This window comes from Chiloscyllium punctatum, chromosome 17 (assembly GCF_047496795.1).
Source record: "Chiloscyllium punctatum isolate Juve2018m chromosome 17, sChiPun1.3, whole genome shotgun sequence".
NCBI lineage: Eukaryota > Metazoa > Chordata > Chondrichthyes > Orectolobiformes > Hemiscylliidae > Chiloscyllium > Chiloscyllium punctatum.
Window position 1 is genome coordinate 46,763,532 of NC_092755.1, and position 25,358 is coordinate 46,788,889.

General features: G+C 41.7%; 1 protein-coding gene across 5 annotated transcripts in view; it reads right to left on the minus strand.

The window, feature by feature from the left end:
- Positions 1-25,358, minus strand: part of cabin1 (calcineurin binding protein 1) — a 477,539-nt gene that overhangs the window by 130,341 nt on the left and 321,840 nt on the right. For all 5 annotated transcript variants that reach the window (XM_072587055.1, XM_072587057.1, XM_072587054.1 and 2 more), the window contains 2 exons: positions 2,104-2,200; positions 918-1,559 (listed from right to left, as the gene is read on the minus strand). In XM_072587055.1, the coding sequence (XP_072443156.1) occupies positions 918-1,559; positions 2,104-2,200 (739 nt within the window). The remainder of the gene's footprint in view (positions 1-917; positions 1,560-2,103; positions 2,201-25,358) is intronic.

Below are 25,358 nucleotides of genomic sequence, written 5' to 3' on the forward strand. Positions count from 1 at the left end.
TACGCGAATCCAGGTTTTTGGCACAGTAAGGCAGCAGTGCTAACCACTGAGACACCATGCCACCCCTATCTTTCCTAATTTCACATCATCTGCAAACTTAGTTGTAACACTCACACAAATATGGTGCAATGTTGTGGCCCCAGAATAGTTCCGAAACAGCTGAGGTTTACACTTTCATAGTGAGTACTTAGGAAAAACTGAGGGAAAGCATACACATTATACAACGATAATATCTCGCCAATATGTTTATAAACAAGCTTAGGAAAAACAGTTTTAAAATTCTCTCAAGGCGACAAAGCAGTAGCATTTTCCCCACAGAGGCAGATTGCTTTCAGTGAGATTAGTCCGTTTTGATATATGCTAATGTCCCAGAATATGTATTCTTCACATAAAACCAACATGAAATGTACTTACTTCCTGGAATATTTCTGCACAAATACACAGCAAAGTCATCCTGCCATCCTAGCTGCAGAGGGCAAAATCTCCTGCTATTCTGCCTGATGGGGGAAATAGTCAGTACATCAACGACTCTCCTTCTTCAACATCATCAGGCACCCTCAGCAGGAGCCCAGACTCCCTGCTCCACCTTTCTTTCATTTTGATGCAACATGAAGATTGTTTAAGAAGTTACACGTACACAGATACATTCTTGCACTGTGCCACCATAGTGCGAAACCACACGGCAAAGCAACATGATAAACTGAGCTGTTATTTACAATGATTCACAGCAGAATTCGCCGTCAAGTGTATTTGTGCCAGCAGCTTAAAACTGGGATACTTTACGAGGAACAATCTGTAGATTTCAGTTTTGAGGTTAGAACTGTTTAGTGCAGCGTTTAATGGAACATCATTTCAAAACGATTGATTAAATATTTCTCTTAAGAACTAAGATGTAAAATATAAAAATGGTACTATACCTGTTTAATCAGCATGTAGGTCTCCGACATGATCTTTTCAATCTTTCCCAGGTCAACAGTCATAACTTTCTGACCTTGCTGCCAGACCCTGTATGCATCCAACAGCAATGTTTTCCCAGATTCTGTGTCATCTATCAATTTTCTCTTCCTGCTCGTTTTCCTGACCACCTGACTGGCCACAACATGGGGCACTGCTGTTGAGACTTGCTGCTTTGAGCTTATGCTCAACTCTTCCAAAGACAGTTCGGTAGGTTTACACTCAGCACTCTTCCCCTCAGTAACTCCAACAGTTTTGCTGTGCTCTGTATCCAAACCACTGGGAGGTTTGAATGAAAAATCCAATTTTCCCTGTTCAACAGAGCTATCCAGTTCCATTGGCTCCTCTGTGCCGATGCATGCTTTGCTAATGTCACCCAATACTGGATCATTTTTATCCCCTTGTTCCATGTTCATAACCTGGGGTGACTGGCCTCTTGGGATATCCTTGACCCCATTCTCTGTGTTTCTCAAATGCCCATCAGAGTTGGTGAGTTTCTTGGTCACAACGCCCTTGTGCTCCTCAGCAGTGGGCTTGTTTGAAACATCTGTTGTCATCTCCCCCATTGGAGAGCCTGAAGATTTAGGAATCTGGTCTTCAGAAATCTAAGCAGCAAGAACAATGGAGGAAAACATTTGTTACATGGTTAACCCACAACGTGACTTTCCCTTGACACTGTTCCCCTTCTTCGGACGGCAAATAATCCTACTTCCCATCAACAAATCCATATTCTTTATTTAAACCTGCAGGCTCCCATTACCTCAGGTTTCTGAAGCCTAAGAAAGACACCCCTTCTCTTTACCCTCTTTCCGGATATTAAATAATTTTATTCTTAATTACGTGGTTGTCAGTTTCAACGTACCTAACCCAACTAGAAACAATTATTTTCTTTGTGATCTAATTGAAGCTGGCTTGTGATAGCACATCAATCCAAACAAATGTTAAAAAACAGCTAACTCTAGTCCATCAGAACCACATCTGCTCTGAACAGACTTAAAATGATCAGAAATACGATCATCTACGGCAAGTTCCCAACCAATGTTTCTGCAGATTGGGGAAAGGAGGCATGGAGCCCATTGCTGGCCAGCCTCATGTTAACCACCAGATGAAAGGGCCGTCAATTAGTAGTGTAATAATAGGCAGAATTACCCCAGATAGTTCCTTCAAGTTGTCCTCAAGCACTTTTACTGTGAAAATTAATGCCCGCTTGGCGAGCACTTGACGATCCACATCACGCAAATACTTCCTGTGAGAAAAACCAAACAGAAACACTATGACAACAGAATGCAATGCATCCAGTTAATGGAACCACAACCAATTAACTTCTACACGAACCACTTCCTCTATAACTGCTGAAGTCAAACCTTAATTAATTTGAGAAGAGAAATAAAAATCACTTCTTTCACCGAAATGTCTACAAATTATTCAGATTGTGCTTACATGCCAGTGTGAACATACTCACAAATGGACCACTGAGATTTCGAAGTTTGGAAGACCAGCTCGATGTCATCTACAGAGATTGATAGGCCATGGCTTAAGTTGGTTCTTTTGAGATATTTTATTCAGGGCATGGAGACTGGATTTAATGAATTATAACATAGTTTTAACCTTTGGGACCCAGCAATTGGTGAAAGATTATTTTCACTGCAAGTCCTGTTCATCAACCATCCTTGTGCTCACTGACCTATAATGGTGCTCAGTTCACTGACACTGAAGATCAGAGCCCTTTTTCTTATTTTCAAATCCGTCCACTGGCTGCACCCTTTCCCATGTCTTTGCCCTCCAAGTCTCCAACAACACTTGTCATCAACTTCAATCTCTTTTGCATCTCCTCTTTCTTGTGTACTGTAAAATTCTATGACGCTTTTGCACTGCCATCGGTAGTGATGTCCTCTGTTGAGGCATTCACCTCTAGACTTTCTCCCTAAATTTATCCACCTTTTTCTACTCCTTTAGAGGATCCTTGAAATTTCAGTGTTTTGACGAAGCCTTTAGTCTCTTGTCCTAATATCCTATTTATTGGGTGATTATGCTCCTGTCAAGCATCTTAGGACATAATGCTACATTAAATGCTTTAAATGAATGCAAGTACTTGATGCTGACTATAAATACATTTATTTAAAAATAATTTCAACAGCTTCAATCTTGTCTCCTTTGTATTTGACTAAATTGCACAATTCAACACAAATTGGGTAACAGTTATGTCTCATTCAAGCTTCAAATGGAGTGTTAACACAATGTCGAGGGAATGAACTCTTTGTTGCTCTATAGTGACTACAATATTGCACACGCCATATGACAATACATGGGAAACATTCTTCCCCTCAGCACCAAGACTTATTTCCGTTAAGTTATACAAAAACATTATTTAAATTTAAATTAAATACTTCAAAACAATTCATCCCATTGCTGCCTCAAGGAGAAAATCCAGCAAATGGCTCGATAATGAAAAGCTCTCAGTCTGGGCTCAGTTAGATTGTGGGACAAAAGATTAAAAAGTGCAGTGGCCCCGAACTAGCGAAAAATGAAATATCTAACTTTTGGTATACAATTTCGAGCAGGGATACAAGTATGTGGGTAGAATGGGAATACCAGAGAATTAGTTTCCTCGGGCCTTCACCCTTCTACAGTCAGAGTCACACAGAATATAAACAGATCCTTCAGTCCAACCCATCCGTACTCACCAAATTTCCCCAAACTAAACGAAGTCCCATTTACCTGGAACTAGCTCATAGCCCTCTGAAACTTTCCTATTCATGTACCAATTCAAATGTCTTTTAGATGTTGTAACTGTACCTGCAACTACCACTTCCTCTGGCAGTTCATTTCATACATGAACCACCGTGTGTGAGAAAATGTTGTCCCTCAGGGTCCCTTTTAAACCTTTCCCCTCTCACCTCAAAAATATGCCCCCTAGTTTTGAACTCATCCACCCTAGGGAAAAGAATAATGCTATTCACCTTATCTACGTTCCTCATGATTTTATAAACCTCAATAAGGTCACCTTACAGCCTCCTATGCTTCAGTGAAACAAGTCCCAGCCAATCCAGCTTCTCCTTATAACCAAACCTTCCATTCCCAGCAACATTCTGGTAAGTCATTCCTGAACCCTCACAGATTTAATAATATCCTTCCTGTAGCAGGGCAACCAGAACTGTACTCCAAAAGTAGCCTCACCAACATCCCCTGTCCAAATACATCTGATAAGACAGACTTCAGAAAAGTGATCATTTAGATCTTATGAATTGTAATTCAGCAAGAAGGACTACCTTAAGATGAGGAAAACTGAGACTGAGCAAGCATCTTAACTAATTACCAGTTTCATTTCTGGATGCAGGTTTGCTCGCCGAACTGGAAGGTTCGTTTTCAGACGTTTCGTCACCATACTAGATAACATCATCAGTGAGCCTCCAGATGAAGCACTGGTGGTGTAGCCTGCTTTCTATTTATATGTTTTGGTTTACTTGGGCTGATGTCATTTCCTGTGGTGACATCATTTCTATGGTGATATCATTTCCTGTTCTTTTTGTCAGTGGATGGTAAATGGGATCCAAGTCAATGTGTTTGTTGATAGAGTTCCGGTTGGAATGCCATGCTTCTAGGAATTCTCATGCATACCTCTGTTTGGCTTATCCTAGGATGGATGTGTTATCCCAGTCAAAGAGTTCTTCCTTATCGGTATGTAAGGATACTAGTTTCATTCCCTTAACTTTTACTTCAAGATAAAATAAGAGCACTGTAACTGTACTGTAACAAGATGGCTTGTTTACTTGAAGTTATCCACAGTGTGCTACTTCTTCAATCTGGTTGGGAGGGGTCAGAATACTGACCACACCTATAATGCTGCTTACATCCTGAGACTGGTCAATATGATTGTAGAACTAAACAAACTGCTTGAAGTCAGATACATAAAACCAAATAAATACAATTGATGTCTATTCCAGTGGCTCAGGCCATTCTTGGATAAGCATTCCATTTTTAAAAACTTACTGTAGGTGGCTTGCATTTAAAACACCAGGTCGGTGGGCAACGTGCATTCCTACTGGATACGTTGGGTATGGGCTGAAGATGGAGTGTGCACAACTCCAATCAACTACCAACAGTCTCACCTATGAAAACAAGCTGTGGATAGTTTATGGTTGTTGCCAGATTCACCCCCAGCCTGGTACTTTTCCTTCAATTTTAGACATCGGTGTAGAAACCATCTGTAAACACATCCCACCCTGATGTACTCAATGCTTTATGAGTTTGAGCAGAATGCCAGCAGCGTGATGACATCTGCCCAGCCAGCCCTAGACGTACCCGCTCCCTCAGACACTGCTGTAGACATCAGATCAGCCTTCCTGGGAGTTAACTCAAGGAAAGCGATGGGCCCCCAGCCAAGCACTCAGATTCTGTGCGGACCAACTCATGAAGGTATTCACTGACATCTTCAGGCTCTCCCTCCTACACCTGGTTCAAGAAGACCGCCATCGTTCCTGTACATGGAAGCACATGGAATGTGCCTTAATGACCACCGCCCAGTGGCTCTGATCTCAATAATCATGAAGTGCTTCGAGGGGCTGGTCATGGTCCATATCAATTCTAGTTCCCAGCCTGTCTCGAGTCCCTACAACTTGCATACTGACATAACACTTCCACAGTGAATGCTATACTCCTAGCCCTGCACTCATCCCTGGAACATCTGAACAACAAGGATACCTAAGTCAGACTACATTGACTACAGCTCTGCTTTCAACACTATTACCCCCTCCAGACTGATCTCAAAACTCCGTGACTTTGGTCTAAGTTCCATCCTCTGCAGTTGGATCCTCAGCTTTCTGACCAACAGACCACAATCAGAGAAGATAGGTAACTGCAGCTCCTCCAAAATAACACTCAATACTGGAACCCCCCCAAGGATGCATCCTCAGCCCCCTACTGTAATCCCTGTACACCCACATGTTGTCAAATTTCAAACAAATGCCATCTACAAGTTCAGTGATGAACCATAGCAGTGAGACAGATATCCAACAATGGCGAGTCAAAGGGAGATAGATGGTTTGGTGAAGTAGTGCAATGAGAACAACCTCTCTGTCAACATTCATAAAACTAAAGAACTGATCACTGACTTTAGAAACAAAGGAGGAAAACATGCCCCCATCTACATCAATGGGATTGAGGTTGGAGGATGGACAGCGTCCAGTTCCCAGGAGTGACAATAACCAACAACATAGATGCAACAGTCAAGAAGGCACAACAATGCCTCTTCTTCCTCAGGCAACTCAGGAAATTTGGCACATCCATAAGGATCTTCACCAACATCTATAGATGCACCTTTGAGAGGATACTGTCTGGGTGCATGGCTTACACCTGAAATGTCGATTCTCCTGCTCCTTGGATACTGCCTGGCTGGCTGTGCTTTTCTAGCACGACATTCTTGACTCAGGTGCACAATAGCTGGGTATAGCAAATGCTCTGCCCAGGACCGTAAGAAATTACAGAAAATGGTGTGCACGGTCCAGACCATCATGGAAGCCAACCTTCTATCCAAGGACTCCGTTTACATGGCTTGCTGTCACAGAAAGGCTGCCAACATCAAAGACCCATCACACCCTGGCAGTCATTTCCTACCACCTCTTCCATCAGGCAAAAGATACAAAAGCCTGAACACACATAGCAGCAGGTTCAGGAACAGCTTGTTCCCAGCCCATATTAGACTGATGAATGAACTCTAGCCTCAAATAATGCTGATCTTGCTAACGCTGATCTCACCTAGCACATGACCTGTTCAAAGAGGCATACAGTTTACAAAGTCTTTTTGATTTGTACATCCTTGCTTACTATGATCTGCTTGCAAACAAAGCTTTTCACAGCACCTTGGTACATGTGACAATAAATAAAATCAATCAATTTCACCTTTAATGAATCCACTTGAGAATTATGTAATTTAATTGCTGTCTTGGCCTAACGGGGTGGCCAAGGGTGGGGGGGTCAGGAGAGAAGAATCCAAAACGATAGGGCATTGGTGAGAGGGGAATGATTTAAAAGATACCTAAGGGGCAACTTTTTCACACAGAGGGTGGTACGTGTATGGAATGGACTGCCAGAGGAAGTGGTGGAAGCTGGTACAATTACAACATTTAAAAGACATCTGGATGGGTACATGAATAGGAAGGGTTTGGAGGGATATGTGCCAAATGCTGGCAAATGTGACTAGATTTATTTAGGATATCTGGTTGGCATGGACGAGTTGGATTGAATAGTCTGTTTCTGCTGTACACCCCTAAGGCTCTAAGAATTGTACAGGGATGCACTGAAGATATTCAGTGCACCGAAGTTACATGTGACAGATTACATGAGGAATTAACTTCAAACTGTCATATTGGTCTGTGGTCAATCTTTTTTGAATTATATATCTGATCTCTAGGTTTGAGATTAATCCCCAGGGATGCAATAGTTACTCGGAGCAAAGTTTCTTTCTATCAATATCTTTAAATAATTTGATATTGAAGTCGTTCTACTTTTAAAAATAAATCCCAAAGTCTTCAAGAAGCACCTCAATAGTAAAATGGTGGTATGAGGAGGAATAGGGCTGACTCGGGACTAAAAGGGGGTATTGCACTTGGAGCCAAGCCCACACATGAGGTGTTAAATGAATATTTTGCGTCCGTCTTAACCAACAAGGCATTACAGAGGAGGAAACTCAGTCATTAGAATAGTTTAAGATTGATTAAGAAGTAGATATTGCATTGGCTATTGGTACCTAGAGTTCATAAGACATCAGTACCAGATGAGATGCATTGAAGGGATGAGAGTGCAATTTGCAGAGGCAATGGCCAATTTCATTCAATCTTCCCTAAATGTGGGTGGTGCCACATGACTGAAGATTTGCAAACGTTACTGTCTTATTCAAAAAAGGTTGTAAGGATTGACTCAGCAATTACAGACCAGTCAGTTTAACTTCAGTGGTGCATAAACTTCTTAAACAAAACAATGATTAACTCACAAGGAAAAGTGTGGATTGATTTGTAAGGGTCAACATGGATTTAAAGAAAAATTCTTTTCTACTGACTAGCTGGAGTTTTTAGAAGAGGCAACAGAGAGGGTTGATGTGTTAGGCATAGACCTACAAAGGGGTAAGTGAGGACTGCAGATGCTGGTGATCAGAGCTGAAAATGTGTTGCTGGAAAAGCGCAGGTCAGGCAGCATCCAAGGAGCAGGAGAATTGACGTTTCGGGCACGAGCCCTTTCCTGAAGAAGGGCTCATGCCCGAAACGTCGATTCTCCTGCTCCTTGGATGCTGCCTGACCTGCTGCGCTTTTCCAGCAACACATTTTCAGCATTGACCTACAAAGGCCGTCGATACAGTGCCACACAACAGACTTGAGGAAAATTGTAGGTCGAGGAATAAAAGGAACAGTAGCAACCAGTCACAAAATTAGCTGAGGGATAGGAAATAGAGTGTAATGGTTAATGGGTAGTTTTCACGCTGAAAGATGATTGGTGGCATCCCCAGGCTAGGTATTGGACCCTTGCTTTTCATTATATATGTAATATATCTAAATGATCTAGATCTTGGTACACACAGGGCAATCTTAAAGTTCTTCTCCCAAAGGGTTGCAAATCTGTGGAATTCCCTGCTCAATGAAGTGCTCATGCCCGAAACGTCGATTCTCCTGCTCCTTGGATGCTGCCTGACCTGCTGCGCTTTTCCAGCAACACATTTTCAGCTCTGATCTCCAGCATCTGCAGTCCTCACTTTCTCCTCAGTGAAGCAGTTCAGGCTACCATGTTGAATGTTTTTAAGGCAAAGATACATCGATTTTTTTGAACCAGTAAAGGAATTAAGGGTTATGGTGTGCTGGTGGGTGAGTGGACCGGAGGCCATGATCGTATTGAATGGCTGTGCAGGCTGAAGGGGCCAGATGACCTACTCCTGCTCCCATTTCTTATGTAAGACTTGGAAGAATTTTAAATTGAGGATGACTTCGTAGAACTTCAAAAAAGACATTGACACTTTGGTGGATTGGACTGATAGGTGACAGAGGAAGTTCAGTGCACAGAAATGAGAAGTGATGCACTTTGGTACAAAGAATATGGAAAAACAATTTTAAAAGAATCCTATCCCGCATGGTGTACAATACAGTGTCCCACCTTCTGGCGGTGAAAACATCTTTTCCCAGTGCCCCTCTGAAACCACCGGCACTATAATTTTCTTTGTCCCACTCCATTACAGTGAAAACACCTAAGGCCTTTCACCTCCTGTCCACCCTCTTGGGCTTCTTTAATGTTACTCTTGGTTTCATAGTGTAAGATCATAGTGTGGGTGGCACGGTGGCACAGAAGTTAGCACTGCTGCCTCACAGCGCCAGAGACCCGGGTTCAATTCCCGCCTCAGGCGACTGACTGTGTGGAGTTTGCACATTCTCCCTGTGTCTGCGTGGGTTTCCTCCGGGTGCTCCGGTTTCCTCCCATACTCCAAAACTGTGCAGGTCAGGTGAATTGGCCATGCTAAATTGCCTGTAGTGTTAGGTGCAGGGGTAAATGTAGGGGAATGGGTCTGGGTGGGTGCGCTTCGGCGGGTTGGTGTGGACTTGTTGGGCCGAAGGGCCTGTTTCCACACTGTAAGTAATCTAATCTAATCTCCCCTTCTCCCAACTTCTATCCCTCACAGGATAAAATTCTGGCCGGAAGCTTGTCTTCTGCACCAACATGTACTCATCTGCTAATTCTGCTGCCCTTCTCACTTCCTGAACTTTCTGTTCCTTCGCATGAATTCTTATCATCTTTGGAACTGAGTTTTTAAACTCCCTCCAACAGAGCAATCTTTCATAGAGACTGAAAGGTTCTATCGATTTTCAAAGCACACACCCATCTATCAAAATGACTATGTTTAACTCTTTCAAACTCAACATAATTCTGACCTGGTTCCTTTGTGTTTCTGAACCGCTGTCTGTATACTTCTAGTACCAATTCATAAGCACTTAAAATAGACTGTTTAATCTCTTCGTAATCTCTTGACCCCTCATCTGACAGCATGGCAAATAGCTCACTAGCTCTGCGAACCAGTTTAGTCTGAATTAACATTACCCATAAACCCTCAGATCATTCCAACTGCATAGCCAATTTTTCAAATAAAACAAAGGCGGCTTCAACACCTTTCTTATCAAAACGTGGCAAAGTTTTCACATATTTGTATATATCACTACCTTCTCTTTTAATCTCCATCCTGCTAACTTGACTTTGCTAAGTCACAATTTCTCAAGTTCAAATTCTCTCTCTTTGCTCAGTTAAGAACCTTCTCTCTTTCGCTCTCCCTTTGTTTATCTTTTAACTCCATTTTCTTCAATTGTTATTCAAGTTTTTCTACTTCTACTGCACTTGTCTGTTTCGCTGACACACCTATATGTTTGAGTAATTCCCTTATAATTTGATGTTTATTTTTGGTCCTTGTTTAAACCCAAATTTACCTTACTTGCTAATTCTAAAAGTAGATTAGATTAGATTAGATTACTTACAGTGTGGAAACAGGCCCTCTGGCCCAACAAGTCCACACTGACCTGCCGAAGCACAACCCACCCAGACCCAATCCCCTACATTTACTTCTTCACCTAAGCATGGCCAATTCATCTGACCTACACATTTTCGGACTGTGGGAGGAAACCGGAGCACCCGGAGGAAACCCGCACAGATGCTGGGAGAACATGCAAACTCCACACAGAGAGTCGCCTGAGGCGGGAATTGAACCCGGGTCTCTGGCGCAGTGAGGCAGCAGTGCTAACCACTGTGCCACCGTGCCATATGGCCTTTTTCTTTCCTTCTAAAGTTTCTTGGCAAATTTGAGAATCATCTTCAAATCCCAGAACTTCTTTATCAATTTTAAGAGCCATTTCTCTCACTTTTAATTTAATCAACCACAAATCACTGAAATTAAACAAATTGCCTCACCTATGTTTTATTTAAAGAGCTAGGACACTAACCTAAGGGTTTCTAAATGTACCAAATCTATCTAAACCAGTTCAAATCACAAATCCCAGACCCAAACTGTTCAAGCCACAGACAAAAGCCCCCCAAACTGTTCAAATCCCAGATGAGCCCCCAAACCGTTATGACATGGGGTAAACCTTCCCGCTTAATTTAAACCAGCAACACAGAAAGGATTTATCCCGTGCAGTAATTGGTGAAAATTCGAGAGGCCAACAATTATTTAAAGTAAAAATTAACAACTTTATTTCTTAAAGTATAACAGCGAATAATTAACTAACAACTATTTACTTTCCATTCTATAATACTAGTCTGATAAAACCCCAATTAAGATTTACTGAAAAATTCAAATTTCAAAACCAGCCAGCGGCTGAATCTTCTCTTTCTCTTCCTCTGTAGAGTTGCTCTCCAGGTCGGTGCTAATGTTTTTCTCTGTGCAACTCCTTCTCTGGACAGATACTCTCAGAGAGTTCTGACTAGCAGCCTACATCTGCTGGTCTTCTGGCAGTTCTCTCTCAACTGTTCAGGTTTTCTCGGTCTTATATCCCCAAAGCATCGGATTGTTTCCTTGGCTTTTTAGATTGGAGTTTGGTTTTTTTGGGATATAATTTAAACCGATTAGCCAAATTCGAATGTGTTTTGTCGTGTCCAGGTAACCCAGCTAATCGAGCTGTTCGACCAAAAGGTTACATTATATCTTGATCAGAACACTTGGTGCTGTCAGACAGTTCTGCTAGCTTTTAACTCTCTTAAAGGTACAGTACACCCACATCTTCACAACAATATATAGGTTATTAAAAGTGACAAGATACCCTGAGAGAGCTATTAGTAAAACAATCAGTATTCTAAGTTTCATAAACAGGAGACTTTTGTACAAGAGTGGAACATTATGATGAACTGTATAAAAGTCACTGGCTAGACCTGAGCTGGGTGTTGGGTACAGTTCTGGACACCACACTGAGAAATGGATGTGACTGCACTGGCAAAAGTGTGGAAGATGCTGACAAGAATGGGTCCAGGGATAAGATACCTCAGTTTTAGGGCAGGCTGGGGCAGTTCTCCTTGGAGTGGGGAAGGAGATTTGATAGAAATTTTCAAAATCATGAGGGGGTCTAGAAAGAGTGGACAGGGAAATCACCATATCTAGTCAAATGGATTGAAAACCAGACTGCAGAGCTTTTGAAGGGTTTGCTAAAGAAGCAAATGAGAAGTGACAAAAACACATCATTTTTCTCAATTTACAGCGGTTAGGGTCTGGAAATATGGTGGAGGCAGGTTCAATTGAGGCATTGAAGAGAGCTCGAGAAGATTAATTAAATACAATATGTAGGGGGATGGGGGAAAAGGTAGGAGATTGGCACTAGATTAAGATACTTGGAGAGCTGGGTCAGATTGCCTCTTTCTGCACTGTAACAATTGTGGTTGCCAGATTTTACAACTTGTTTAGGCTGCATTGTAACAAAAGGCCAGAATTTCCTTCCTTCCAAGTCTGTAAGAATTACATGCAGAAAAATACCACCATAGAAGACAATAGAGAAAGGCAGTTGTTTATAGGAAAGACTCACGCTGTTTGGTATTAATTCTGAAGCCTGCGAATAGAAGTGGCAAGCTGTTAGAAAGCTTGAAACAACCAGTGCCAGATTGAAAAGGATAAGGAGGCCACCATCCAAGGCAGTGGTCAATGGCCCCAGCTTTGTTTTATGACATTCACTAAATGCAATAGTGTGAAAACATGGTAAATCTTTGGGGGAAAAAAACTACACTAAAAGATACTGAGATACTTAAAAAAAAACACTAATAAATTCTGAAACTGTTTCCCTTGCATATATCTTTTGCCTACGACGGAAGAAATTCCAGAAGGCCTGTTTCAAATCTAGTTTGCAAGATTAGATACGGTCATGGATTCAAAGAATCCTTACAGTGTGAAATCAGGCCATTCAGCCCATTGAGTCCACACCGACCCTTCGGACAGCATCCTACCCAGACTCCGCCCGCCCGCCCGCCCCCCCCCCCCCCCCCCCCCCCCACCCCTGTAACCCTGCATTTCCCATGACTAATCCACCCAGTCCACATGTCCCTGGACATTTGGGGCAATTCAGAATGGCCAATCCACCTAACATGCACATTTTTGGACTGAGGGAGGAAACTGCAACACCTGGAGGAAACCCATGCAGACATAGGGAGACCATGCAAACTCCACACAGACAGTCGCCAGAGGGTGTGAGGCAACAGTGCTAACCATTGAGCCACCATTGCTCTCCACAGTTTTCCCAAAAGGGCAAGTTTTTCAGATGATTTTCCAACTTGAAATAACAGCCCATTCCTAACAAACGTAGGATGAACAAATTAGGATGAAGCACATTTGCTGAGCTTTGAAAACGGATTTTTCTGAAATCAAAATGGTCATTTCCTGTTCTTTTGTGTCTCAGCCACATATGCTGTTAACTATTAGGAAAGCTAAAGAAACAGAAGAACACTAAAGCGTCCTCGATAGTAACTCACAATTACTTATCAATATCTCTACAGAGAAAACCCAGGATTACCAGCAAAACATAATAAACAAGTTAAAGATGATGTTTATCAGAGCAATGACCAATTTTGGCTTCCAATGGAAGAGTTTAATTTCTCAAAATACCATAATTGGATGAGGAATGAGCATCTCTGGATAACTTGGCAGTAACATAATAATTACAGGCATATCAATTCTATATATTTCTTTGGTGACACAATTACTAGGTATACAAAGAGCATTCCAAAATAATAAAATTGAAATTAGCACATTAAATCGATACAGATTCAATCCAGAGCAAACTGATTTCTGTGCAATCTTATCAGAAATTTAATCACTCAGCTCATGTGTTAGTTGCCAACAGGATATGATGCAATTAGATTCCAATACTGGAGGTTTGCAGCTGTATAAAAACAGTGTTTCTGCATATTGCCCAGAGGCACATTACTGTTGGTCTGGAATCACATGTAGGCCAGGCCAGGTAGGGATGGCAGTTTCCTCCCCTAAAGGACATTAGTGAACCAGATGGGTTTTTCTGACAATCAACAATGGATTCATGGACATTTATAATTTTAGATTTTTTTTAAACTGAATTCAAATTGCACCATCTGCCATGGCAGGATTCGTACCCAGGTCCACAGAACAGTATCTGGGTCTCTGGATTAACAGGCCAATGATAAATACCACGAGGCCATCACCTTCCCAAGGAGTTTACCTAACTAGATAAATAACAGCAAATAGTGCACTGCTCACAACAGTGTTCACAAGAGCATTCACATTCCCTGTGTCGCTCTGGCACCTTGGAACCAGCAGCCACTTCACAAGAAATTTGAAACTGGCTCACAAGCTATTTTCGTGCAGTCCAAACAGACTGTAGCTAGTATAAGGGGGGAGAGAGAGAGAGAGAGAGAGAGAGAGAGAGAGAGAGGGGTCTGAAGTGGTGTGCTAAGGATGATCAATGTTAGATGTACAAGGGGAACTCGTGACAGGGACCTAACATTAAGGAATCCTTAAAGTGTACCTTCCAAAACAACAACCAGTTCCATGTAGAAGGAAAAGGGCAGCAAAACATGGGAAACCCACCACTTGCAAGAACCCCCCAAAGCCCTCAATATCAAAACTGGGAAATACATCACCATTCCTTAGTATCTCTAGGTCAAAATAACAAAGAACATTTACAGCCTAGGAACAGGCCCTACGGCCCTCCAAGCCTGAGCCGATCCAAATGTACTGTCTAAACCTGTCAGTCAATTCCTAAGCATCTGTATCTCTCTGGTCCCCACCTAATCACGGATCTGTCCAGACGCAACTTAAATGAGTCTACTGTGTCTGCCTCTACCACCTCTGCTGGCAATGCGGCCCAAATGCCCACCACCCTCTGTGTGAAGTACTTACGGCGTGTATTCCCCTTACACTTTCCACTTCTCACCTTGAAAGCGTGACCTCTCGTTATTGAATCCTTCACTCTGGGGAAAAAGCTTGTCTCTATCCACCCTGTCTATGATTTTGTAAACCTCAATCAGGTCCCTCCTCAATCTCCTTTTTTCTAATGAAAATAAACCTAACCTACTCAACCTGTCTTCATAGCTCGCACCTTCCATACCAGGCAACATCCTCAAACCTTCTCTGCACCCTCTCCAAAGCGTCCACATCCTTTTGGTAATGTGACAACCAGAACTGTACACAGTATTCCAAATGTGGCCAAACCAATGTCTTGTACAGTTTTAACACGACCTGCCAGCTCTTATACTCAATACCCCGTCCGATGAAGGCAAGCATACTATATGCCTTCACGACCACTCCATCCACCTGTGCAGCCACCTTCAGGGTACAATGGACCTGCACTCCCAGGTCTCTCTGCCCATCAACTTTTCCCAAGGCTCTTCCATTCATTGTATAATTCGCTCTAGAATTAGTCTTGCCTAAATGCATCACCTCACATTTGTCACTTTGATTGAAAACCATCTGCCACTTCTCCGCCCAACTCTCCAGTCTATCTATACCCTCCTGTATTCTCTGACAGTCCCTTATGCTTTCTGCTACTCCACCAATCTTCGTGTCATCTGCAAACTTGCTGATCATTCCAACAATGCCCTCTTCCAGATCATTTATGTATATTACAAACAACAGTGGCCCCAACACTGATCCCTGTGGAACACCACTGGTCACCTTTCTCCATTTCGAGAAACTCCCTTCAACTACTACTCTCTGTCTCCTGTTGCTCAACCAGTTCTTTATCCACTGAGCTGGAACACCCTGCACACCATGTGACTTCAATTTCTCCATTAGTCTACCATGGGGAACCTTATCAAATGTCTTACTAAAGTCCATGTATATGACATCAACTGCCCTTCCTTCATCTATCAACTTGGTCACTTCCTTGAAGAACTCTATTAAGTTGGTAAGGCACGATCTCCCCCCGCAAAAAACCATGTTGTCCATCACTGATAAGCCCATTCTTTTCTAAATATAAATAGATCCTATCCCTCAGTACCTTCTCCAACAACTTTCCCAACACTGACGTCAGGCTCACTGGTCTGTAGTTACCTGGAATATCCCTACTACCCTTCTTGTACAGGGGGAACAACATGAGCAACCCTCCAGTCCTCCGGCACCTCACCTGTGTTTAAGGATGCCACAAAGCTATCTGTCAGGGCCCCAGCTATTTTCTCTCTTGCCTCCCTCAGCAACCTGGGATAGATCCCATCCGGTCCTGGGGATCTGTCCACCTTAATAACCTCTAGCCTACCCAACACATCTTTCCTACTTATGTCAACTTCCTCCCTAACATCATGGAACTTTCTCCCTAATGGCATTATGGGTCTACCCAAAGCACATGCAATGCAGAAGTTGAAAATGACAGCTCACTACCACCTTCTCAAGGAGATCTCAGGACAGGCTATAAATGTTAGCCCAGCCAGTGGTGTCAACATCTCTGAGGAAATTAAAAATAACTTTAATTCTACACTCTTCTGGACATAACATTGAGCTCAACAATTTTATCTAAGTTTCAGATGAATTTTAGATCAGAACATCTGTCTCCATTTTGTTCCTTGTTCAGTATATCTTACAATAGTCCTATGTTGTCAAAATCATCAGATTTAAATTTAATAGGCTTTTGGTATCTAAGTGTCAAATTGATTGGCTAAATTCAGTCTTGGTAAAAACTGCTACTTGGCCTGCTAACTGTATGGTAAAAACAATGACTGCAGATGCTGAAAATCAAATACTGGATTAGTGGCGCTGGAAGAGCACAGCAGTTCATGATTTCGCTGCTCGTTGGATGCTGCCTGAACTGCTGCTAACTGTATGGCCTCTCCACATAAATGTTTTAGTTCGGGCTCTCTGTAAACTTGCAAATTTTCAAATGGTTGCTCATAGACATCCATTTTAAATCTCTAAACACAGAAAAAAAGCACCACCTTTTAAAGAGACCACACAATGCTTCTCTCCCCAAGCACGAAAACACCAAATTCTGCCTCCCAATCTACAATTACTCCACCATACTTTGTAACAATAGTGAGTCTGTGGAATTCTTTATATTAAAAGGTTGTTGAAGCTGGATTGTGAAGTATATTCAGGAATGATAGACAGATTTTTTTAAATCAATAAAGGAATCAAGAATTACGCGGAAAAGGCAGGAAAGTAGAGTTGAGGATTAACAGATCAGCCATTATCTCATTGAGAGGCAGAACAGGCTCAAAGGGTTGAATGGCCTACTTTTGCTCCTGTTTCTTATAGTCTTAACACAACATAATTAGATCTGTATGGTCTCAATGACTGCACAGCGGCAAAAGTTGAACCAACTTCAAAAATATGAAAGCTGATTCTTCAATGTGCAACTAGTATTGTTAAAAGGGAGCAGGCCAAGACCAGGTTACTTGAATTATATGACTTCTCACAGAAATAATCTGTGATGCAAATAAATGATCAATTGCAACAGATCTAGATGTGTTCACCGACTTTGGCTTTATATTTTTTTTATATATTTCATATTTACTGACGCTACAACATTTTGTAAATTGATGCCTGGCCAGTAAAACATGTTTTTATTCATTCATGGGTTGTGGGTGTCACTGGTCCATTTAGTGCCCATCATTAATTGCCCTTTGGAAGATGGGTAAGAAGCCATGTTCTTGATCTGCTGTCTGTAGCGTAGGTAGGCCCCCAACACTGTTTGCGAGGGAGTACCAGGATGTTGACCCAGTGACACTAAAGGAACAGCAATACATTTTCGAATATGTGGCTTTGAATGAAATTTGCAGGCCGTTCTTGCCCTTCTAGATGATAGAGGTCATGGGTTTTGGAAGATGCTGGCAAAGGAAACTTGGTGAGTTACTTGGTGAGTTCATCCTGTAAGTAGCAAACACTGTTGCCACCATGCATCAGTGTGGAGGAAGGTTGATCTTAAGGTGATGGATAAAGTACTAATCAAGTGGGCTGCTTTGTCCTGGATACTCTTAGACCTCTTGAGTATTGTTAGAGCTGCACCCATCCAGGCAAATTGGGAGTATTCCATCACATTCCTGACTTCTGCCTTGTCAATGATGGACAGGTTCTGGGGAGTCAGGTGGCAAGTTACTCGCTGCAGGATTCCTAGCTTTTGACCTGCTTTTAAAGCCACAGTGTTCAAATTGCCAGTCCAGTTGGCAGTGGAAGATTCAGAGATAGCAATGCTAATGACTTCAAATGGAAGTATCTATCTTATTGGAGATGGTCATTTCCTGGTATTTATGTGGCAGGAATATTCTTTGCTGCTTATTAGCCCAATCTTGGATGTTGTCCAGGTCACACTGCATGTGCACATGGACTTCAGAATCAAAAAGTCCCCAACGATGCCTGACGTCTTGCAATCAGCTGCAAACACCCCACTGGTGACCTTACAACAGAAGGAAGGTCTCTGATGGAAAAACTGAAGATAGGTGGACCTCGGAAGCTACCCTGAGGAACTCCTCTAGTGGCATCTCGTAGATGAGGCGAATGATCTCCAAAAGCCACTCTCTTCTTTTACGCCAGGTATGACTCCAACCAGCAGAGTGCTCCCCCACCACCACCAATTCCCATCGCCTCCAGTTTTGATAGGGCTCCCAGACATGGCACTTGGTCAAATGCAGCCTTGATGTCAAGGGCAATCACACTTTCCTCACCTCTGGAATTCAGTCTTTTGCTCAGGTTTAGGCCAAGGCAAGGCTGTAGCGAGATCAGGAGCTGAATTATTCTGTTCGAACCCAAACTGAGTGTCACTGCTTATTGCTTAACAGCATGGAACTTCTGACAATTGGTTTTATCACTTTGTTGATTGAGAGTGTACTGATGTGGTGGTAACTGGCCTGGTTGGATTTGTCCTGCTTTTTATGTACAGGTCGTAATGCGTTTCATTAATGCAAATTCACTGTAAAGTGATTGACAAATCGGGGATGTTTTCTAAAGCACGAACTTTTAAAATCTGCATTGGCTGTAACATGATTACATCAACAACACTTTAAGCACTGTTTCTAAAACGTGATTCTTCTATAATGCGAGGCTGCATAAGAACGCAACCATTGTGTTATAGAAGAACTGCCTGTGCAGGGCATACCTCAGCAATTTTTTGTCTTGCTGGGTTAACAGTGTTGTAACTGTTCTGGAAGAGCTTGGCTAGGTTAGAGCTAACTCTTGGACACAAATTTTCAGTACTATTGCCATAACGTTATCAGAACACAGATTCTCTACACTTCAGCTGTTTCTTGATACCACACAGGTTGAATCAATTTGGCTGAAGACTTGGAAGTTACCCTGAGGAACTCCTTCAGTGGTATCTTGTAGATGAGGTGAATGACCTCCAAAAAACCATTTTCTCTTCTATTCCAGGTATGACTCTAACCAGCAGAGGTGACTATGGTATTGGGGACCTCTGGAAGAGGGTGAGGTGGATCACCTACTTGGCACTTCTGGTTAAAGATGTTTGAAAATGCTTCAGCCATGACTTTTACACGAATACATTCAGCTCCCCCATCAAGGAATGGGATATTTGTGGAGCCTCCTGTTAATTGTCTATTTGTTATAACTCCAGATCAGACCTTCAAATTTGTGTGACACTCTTGTTACTGACTGGTTACCTTTTTCAAAAAAAAAACGAATGAGATCAAGGTACTTACAAACAGAAAAAACACTCACATTTTCAGAATTAAACTGGAAAAGATATACAATCTCTACATAACTGTATACAAGTTATATCCAGAATTAACACGAGGGAAATAGGGTAACAAGTCATGGTCAAACATTCTACAAATAGCAAATAAAATTAAGGCAGATCCTGTGGATTTTGCAGCACTCTCCCCTCCGCTCTCCCCCCAAATGATACAATGGCCATCCAATCTCATTATAACTTCACAAGTATTCAGTTTGGATAATCTGCCCTCGAAACCCTCTCAACAGCACTCAATTATGGACTGCCTCAACAACTGCTTATGTTCTGGTCAGTTACTGCTTTCCTGGAATCTGTAAACTGAAATCCAACACTTAACTCAAGACCTCAACTCCAGCATCTTCACCAAGCTGATATCGGCACTAGGATTTTCCCAAAGCATTGATCTTTCTCAGCTTCATCATGCAGCTCCCAGAACTACTTCCTTTATCCTAACAGCACTGAACTGTCCAACAATTCATGTGACCTCTTCCCAAGCCCAAGACTCCGAACCAGTGGAGTTCAGTTGCTTTAACGGGCTAACTAAACAGTAGCACTGTTGACCATGATGCTTGCTTCTCTCTTGATACATGCTGCTGACCTCTCCTACTCCCTATAACCATAGAATCGGTCTTCAGTGACCATAAACTGTTGTGAGTGATCTTTAAAAACCTTGTGACGAGTCCCACTTTGTTTCTAGGCAAAATTGAATGGAACTTCTATTGTGGAATAGTCAAGCGTAGCAACTCTTTGGAATTGCCTATTCCTTGATTGGATGTGGCAGGATGACAGAGTTTAGATCTGATCCATTGCTTGTGAGATTATTTAGCTCCATCTATTACAAGGTATCTTCTGCAGTTTGGAGTCCTGTTGGAGTTTCACCAAGATTACATATTTTTTAAACATATATACATCTGGTATCGCCCCCAACATACCTTCTTGCACACCTCATTGACCAAGGGCTGATACTACAGCTTGGTGGCAGAGGGGACTACATCTATGTATGAAGTTAGAGGTTTTAGTTAAATACAATTCTGCTACTGCTGGTGGCTGCACCACCTCATGGATGCCCATGTTTGAGTTGCTAGACCCGTTTTTATTGAATTTAGTCGAATAGTAATGCCATCCAACAGTGATAGAGGACATCTTCTTTGTGAAGATGGGACTTCATCTCTACAATGGTCACTCCTACCATTACTGCCAAAGATAAAGTTAGTGAGGATGAGACCAATTTTTTGTTCTCTCTTGTTGATTCCCTTACCACCTTGACTAACAGCCATGTCATTTAGGACTTGGCCTGTTAAGTCAATAGTGGTTCCAATGAGCTGTTCTTGGTGATGGACACTAAAGTCCCCACCCAGAGTACATTTTCACTTGGTGCTTCCTCCAAGTGAACCTTGACATGGAGTACTACTGATTCATCAGATTTGGGGATTGGAAATCAGTTTGTTTCCTTACCCATATTTGACCTGATGCCATGAGGCTTGATGACATCTAGAATCAATGTTAAGAGCTCCAAGACAACCCATTCCTGACTGCAGACCAGTGTGTTCTACACTGTGTATGTCCTGCAAGTGGGACAGGACATATCCAGAATTAATGACGATGCCTGGGATGTTGTCTCTGAGATATGAATCAGTGAATACGAGTAGGTCATTAACTAGTGTGTGAGACCATTCTCCCATTTTGGCACCATCACCCAGATGTTAACTTGGACAACTTTGCAAGATCCTGGTCCATTGGATTCACTCCTCTTTAGTGAGGTAGGCCTGTAGATGGAAGTTGGACACTACATCACTTCCTTTTTAAAACTCTCAACAGCAACAGATCCACTCTAACAAGATGGTTGACTGGACAGAAACTACATGAGCATCAGTGCATTTACGTTGTACTGGGGAGAATGTGCTGACCTTTAGAGACTGATCAGTCAAAAGGAATAACTTTTAAAATAAAAATACCCAGCTTAAAATATCTATTCAGTCTTGTAAACTGACACACTGGAGTAAGAACACTCCAGGTTCTGTGGCTCAAGCTAGACAGATGAATAGAAATTAGAAAGTCAAAAAAGATCACTCTCTGTGAAATCGTGATTTTTTTTCTCTCTTGCTGTGAGAAAGAACAGAAAAACCAAAAGAGGATCTCCCACATTTGGTCTTTAGATTGTGACTTCAAAAGCACAGGTACGTGCTGGGTATGTAAATACACACATATCAAATGAGGAAAGACACAGCAGTAACACAGCTTCAAACAGGACTCGCATTCAACTCAAAATGGCAATGTTCTACCCCAGAGCAGCACCAAAGCAGGGAGGTTGTACAAGGATTAATAAGGATACTTGCACCAAACAGTACATTGCTCAAGTAAAATGGTACATGGCACACTGCCCTTTAATCCCCAAGATTTCAGCTGGAAATTAATCTGTAAGAAAGTATTTTCTGAAATATTCAGTTCAAATTTATTAAGCTAAATACATTTAAATAATCTCAAGATCACTACTAAGCAACACAGAATGAGCTGTACAGACTTGTACAGATGTCACAGAAATAGCTATCATATGAAGTACCAAGATCACTTCAATACAGAAGACTGATTGTCAGGTTGGAACAGTGACCAAGACAAACTGTTGAGTCAAATGAGGCAAGTCTTCACTAATGAGATTCAAAGGATCAGAAAGAATTCAGAAGCATTACATAAGGCAACAGAATCGGTACAACATCAATTTAGAGTTATGAGAATTTCAACCACTCCAGTTCAGAATTCCTTATTTCTGCTTGCTCAGTGTTAGAAAGTGATCATTTTCTCCCTTACCTAATCGGAGCAGACATGCGGAGAAACAAAATAATTTTATGCATTGGGTACAGGAATAATTTCAAGAGCGGATACAGATCTGAAAGAACATTCCCTTCAAATAAAAATAGTTTCCTTAAATTCCATTGATCAGTGAAGGCCAACTAGGCTGCAGTATCCACACCATCAGAAAATAGTAATACCAGCAAACCTACCATAGATGCCCTCAAACCTCTTGTTATGGGTTGTCTTACTGTACCTGCTCCTATTCCTTCAAAACATGCTTGAACGTTACACTCAAGCTTCACTGTTCACTGAAACCTCCCTCTGACAAGTTATGTAAGCAATATCCTGTTCTGTTTATCCCCTAAACTCTACTCCCTCTGGTGCTTTTACACCAGTTTCATTCGTGTGAAATTAACATTGTGTGAATCCAGTAACATTTGCATAGTTTCTATTTATTGCTACTTAGCAAGTGTAAAAAAAACACATTAATGCCAAGTCAGCACACCGCTTTTTCCCAGGAACAGCCTGGAAACACAGAAAACCTAGCAACCATTATGGGTTACAGCTGCACAGCCTGGAACCAGAGCTGTCACAAGAAGGTTAACTAGTATTGTGGAGGAGGGTTGAAAGTAATTTGGTGAGGGGAAGGAGATTTGAATAAGGCGTCCAGGAGAAACAGAGTGCACAGAGGAATGCAATGTGCAATAGTATTGAATATGGAGAAGATCAGAAATGAGGGGGATCAAATAGAAAAGAAATATAAAGCCCATATAGGTTGGTGAATTATTGGCCAAAATTGCCTCATGAATTTACAATCAATAGAGAGGGAGATGTGGCCCAAGCAAGGGCAAGAATGGTCATAAAATCTTCAGATGAAATATGGAGGAAAAGTAAGGAGGGTACAGATCAAATACACTCTAGACCACAGACCATAAGAAACTGCAACAGGAGTAAGGCATTCAGCCCCTTGAGTCTGTGCCTTCATTCAATAAGAACATGGCTGATCTGACACTTCTCACATTCAATTTCCCCATAATCCTTCATTCCTCTCCTGATCAAGAATCAAACTATCTCAGTCTCAAATATACATAAAGCCTCTGCCCCCACAATTCTATGGCAAGGAGTTCCAAAGACACTCAACCCTCAAAGAAAACATTCCTCCTCATCTCAGTCTTCAATTCCGAGACTATGCCCTCCAGTTGTAGACTGTCCCATGAAGGGAAACATCCTGTCAGCATTTACCCTGTCAAGCCTCTTTAGAGTCTGACATGTTTCAATGAGGTCACCTTTCATCCTTCTAAACTCCAGTGAGTAGTATCCCAATCTGTTTAACCTTTGCTCAAAAGACAATCCCTCCAAACATTTAGGGGCAGCATGCTTCGCGGTTAGCACTGCTGCCTCACAGCACCAGGTACCCAGGTTTAATTCCAACTTCGGGCAATTGTCTTTTTAATATCTCTGTAAACTCTGTAATATATATTGTAAACAGTTGCTGTTTCAGTACTGATCCCTATGGAACCCTGCTGATTACAGGTGTCGAACCTGAAAAAGTGCCCCTCACTCCCACTCACTCTTTCCTACCCATGTGTTAATTTTCTATCTATGCCCAATATACTAGCTCCAACAATGTGAGCTCTTATCTCTTGATTTAACCTTTTGTGAGGAACCTTGTTGAACACCTTCATGAAGTCCAAATACAACACATCTACTGCCCCTCTGGACATGTGCTGTTCCTAAACCCTTCCCATTTAATAGAACTTCTGCCTTCCTGTGTTTCCTACCAAAGTGAATAACTTCACACTTATTCAGATCATATAACATTTGCTGTGATCTGGCCCATTCACTTAGTTTGCTTAAGACCTCTTAAAGCCTCCTTTGCATTTCCACCCAACTCATTTATATGGATTGTGAGCAGTCATGGACATAGCACTGATTCTTTGAGGTACCTGATCAGTGACGCCCACTATCCTGAGAATGTTCCGTTTATTCCTATTCTCTCCTTTCTGTCTGTTAACCAACTCTCAATCCATACTCATGTATTCCCCTCAATCTCATACACTCTAATTTTATTATTAACCTCATCCAAAGTTTTCCAGAAATCTAAATATACCTTCTCCACTAGCTCTCCTTTGTCTACACTACAAGTAACATCCATAAAAAAAACTCCAGATTTATCAATCTTTTTAAAAATTCATTCAGGCGGTGTTGGCTTCGCTGACAAGGCCAGCCCTTGCTTCCCATCCCCAAATGCCATTGAGAAGGTGGTGGAAAACTGCCTTCCTGAACATCTTCATTTGTTACAGATACACCTACAATGAGTTTTTTTTGTAAATATATTTATTAGCAAATTTTTTTAACTTATAAAATTATTGAAAAATACAAACAGTAACAAATATCACTACAAGAAAAACAACACAAATTACAATACAACTACTGTCTGCTAACTACCAACCTACCCTATAATAAAAAACAACACCAAAGCAACACCATTAAGTAAATAACTAATAGATCAAAAAAAAGAAAAGAAAAGCAAAAAAAAACCCCAAAAATCTACAAAATACAGAACAGCTATGCTCGGCGCAGAGATCCCAAACAAAGGAATGGGAGCATTGTATATATACCAGTTTAACTCAGGAGACCCCCCTCCAGGGCCCAGGGCTTAACAAACCAAACCATCCTGGTTAAACAAATGCCTTAGTTAAGATAACTGACAAATCTATATCAAAAAAATTCAAATAGGGCTGCCATGTCTTATAAAAATGGTCTGTTGTGTGGTGCACCATGTTTGTAAAAAAGTCCAAGGTAATGTGCTCCATAATTAATTTCTGCCATCTCAGCAACCCAGTTCATCAGAATATTCTTCCGTGAACAGTATGCAAGAATATTAAACAGTTTCTTCCCATGCCCGTCTAACGATGGTAAATTCAGTAGACCTGAGAGGAGAGATATCGGGTCTACTTTGACTTCAGT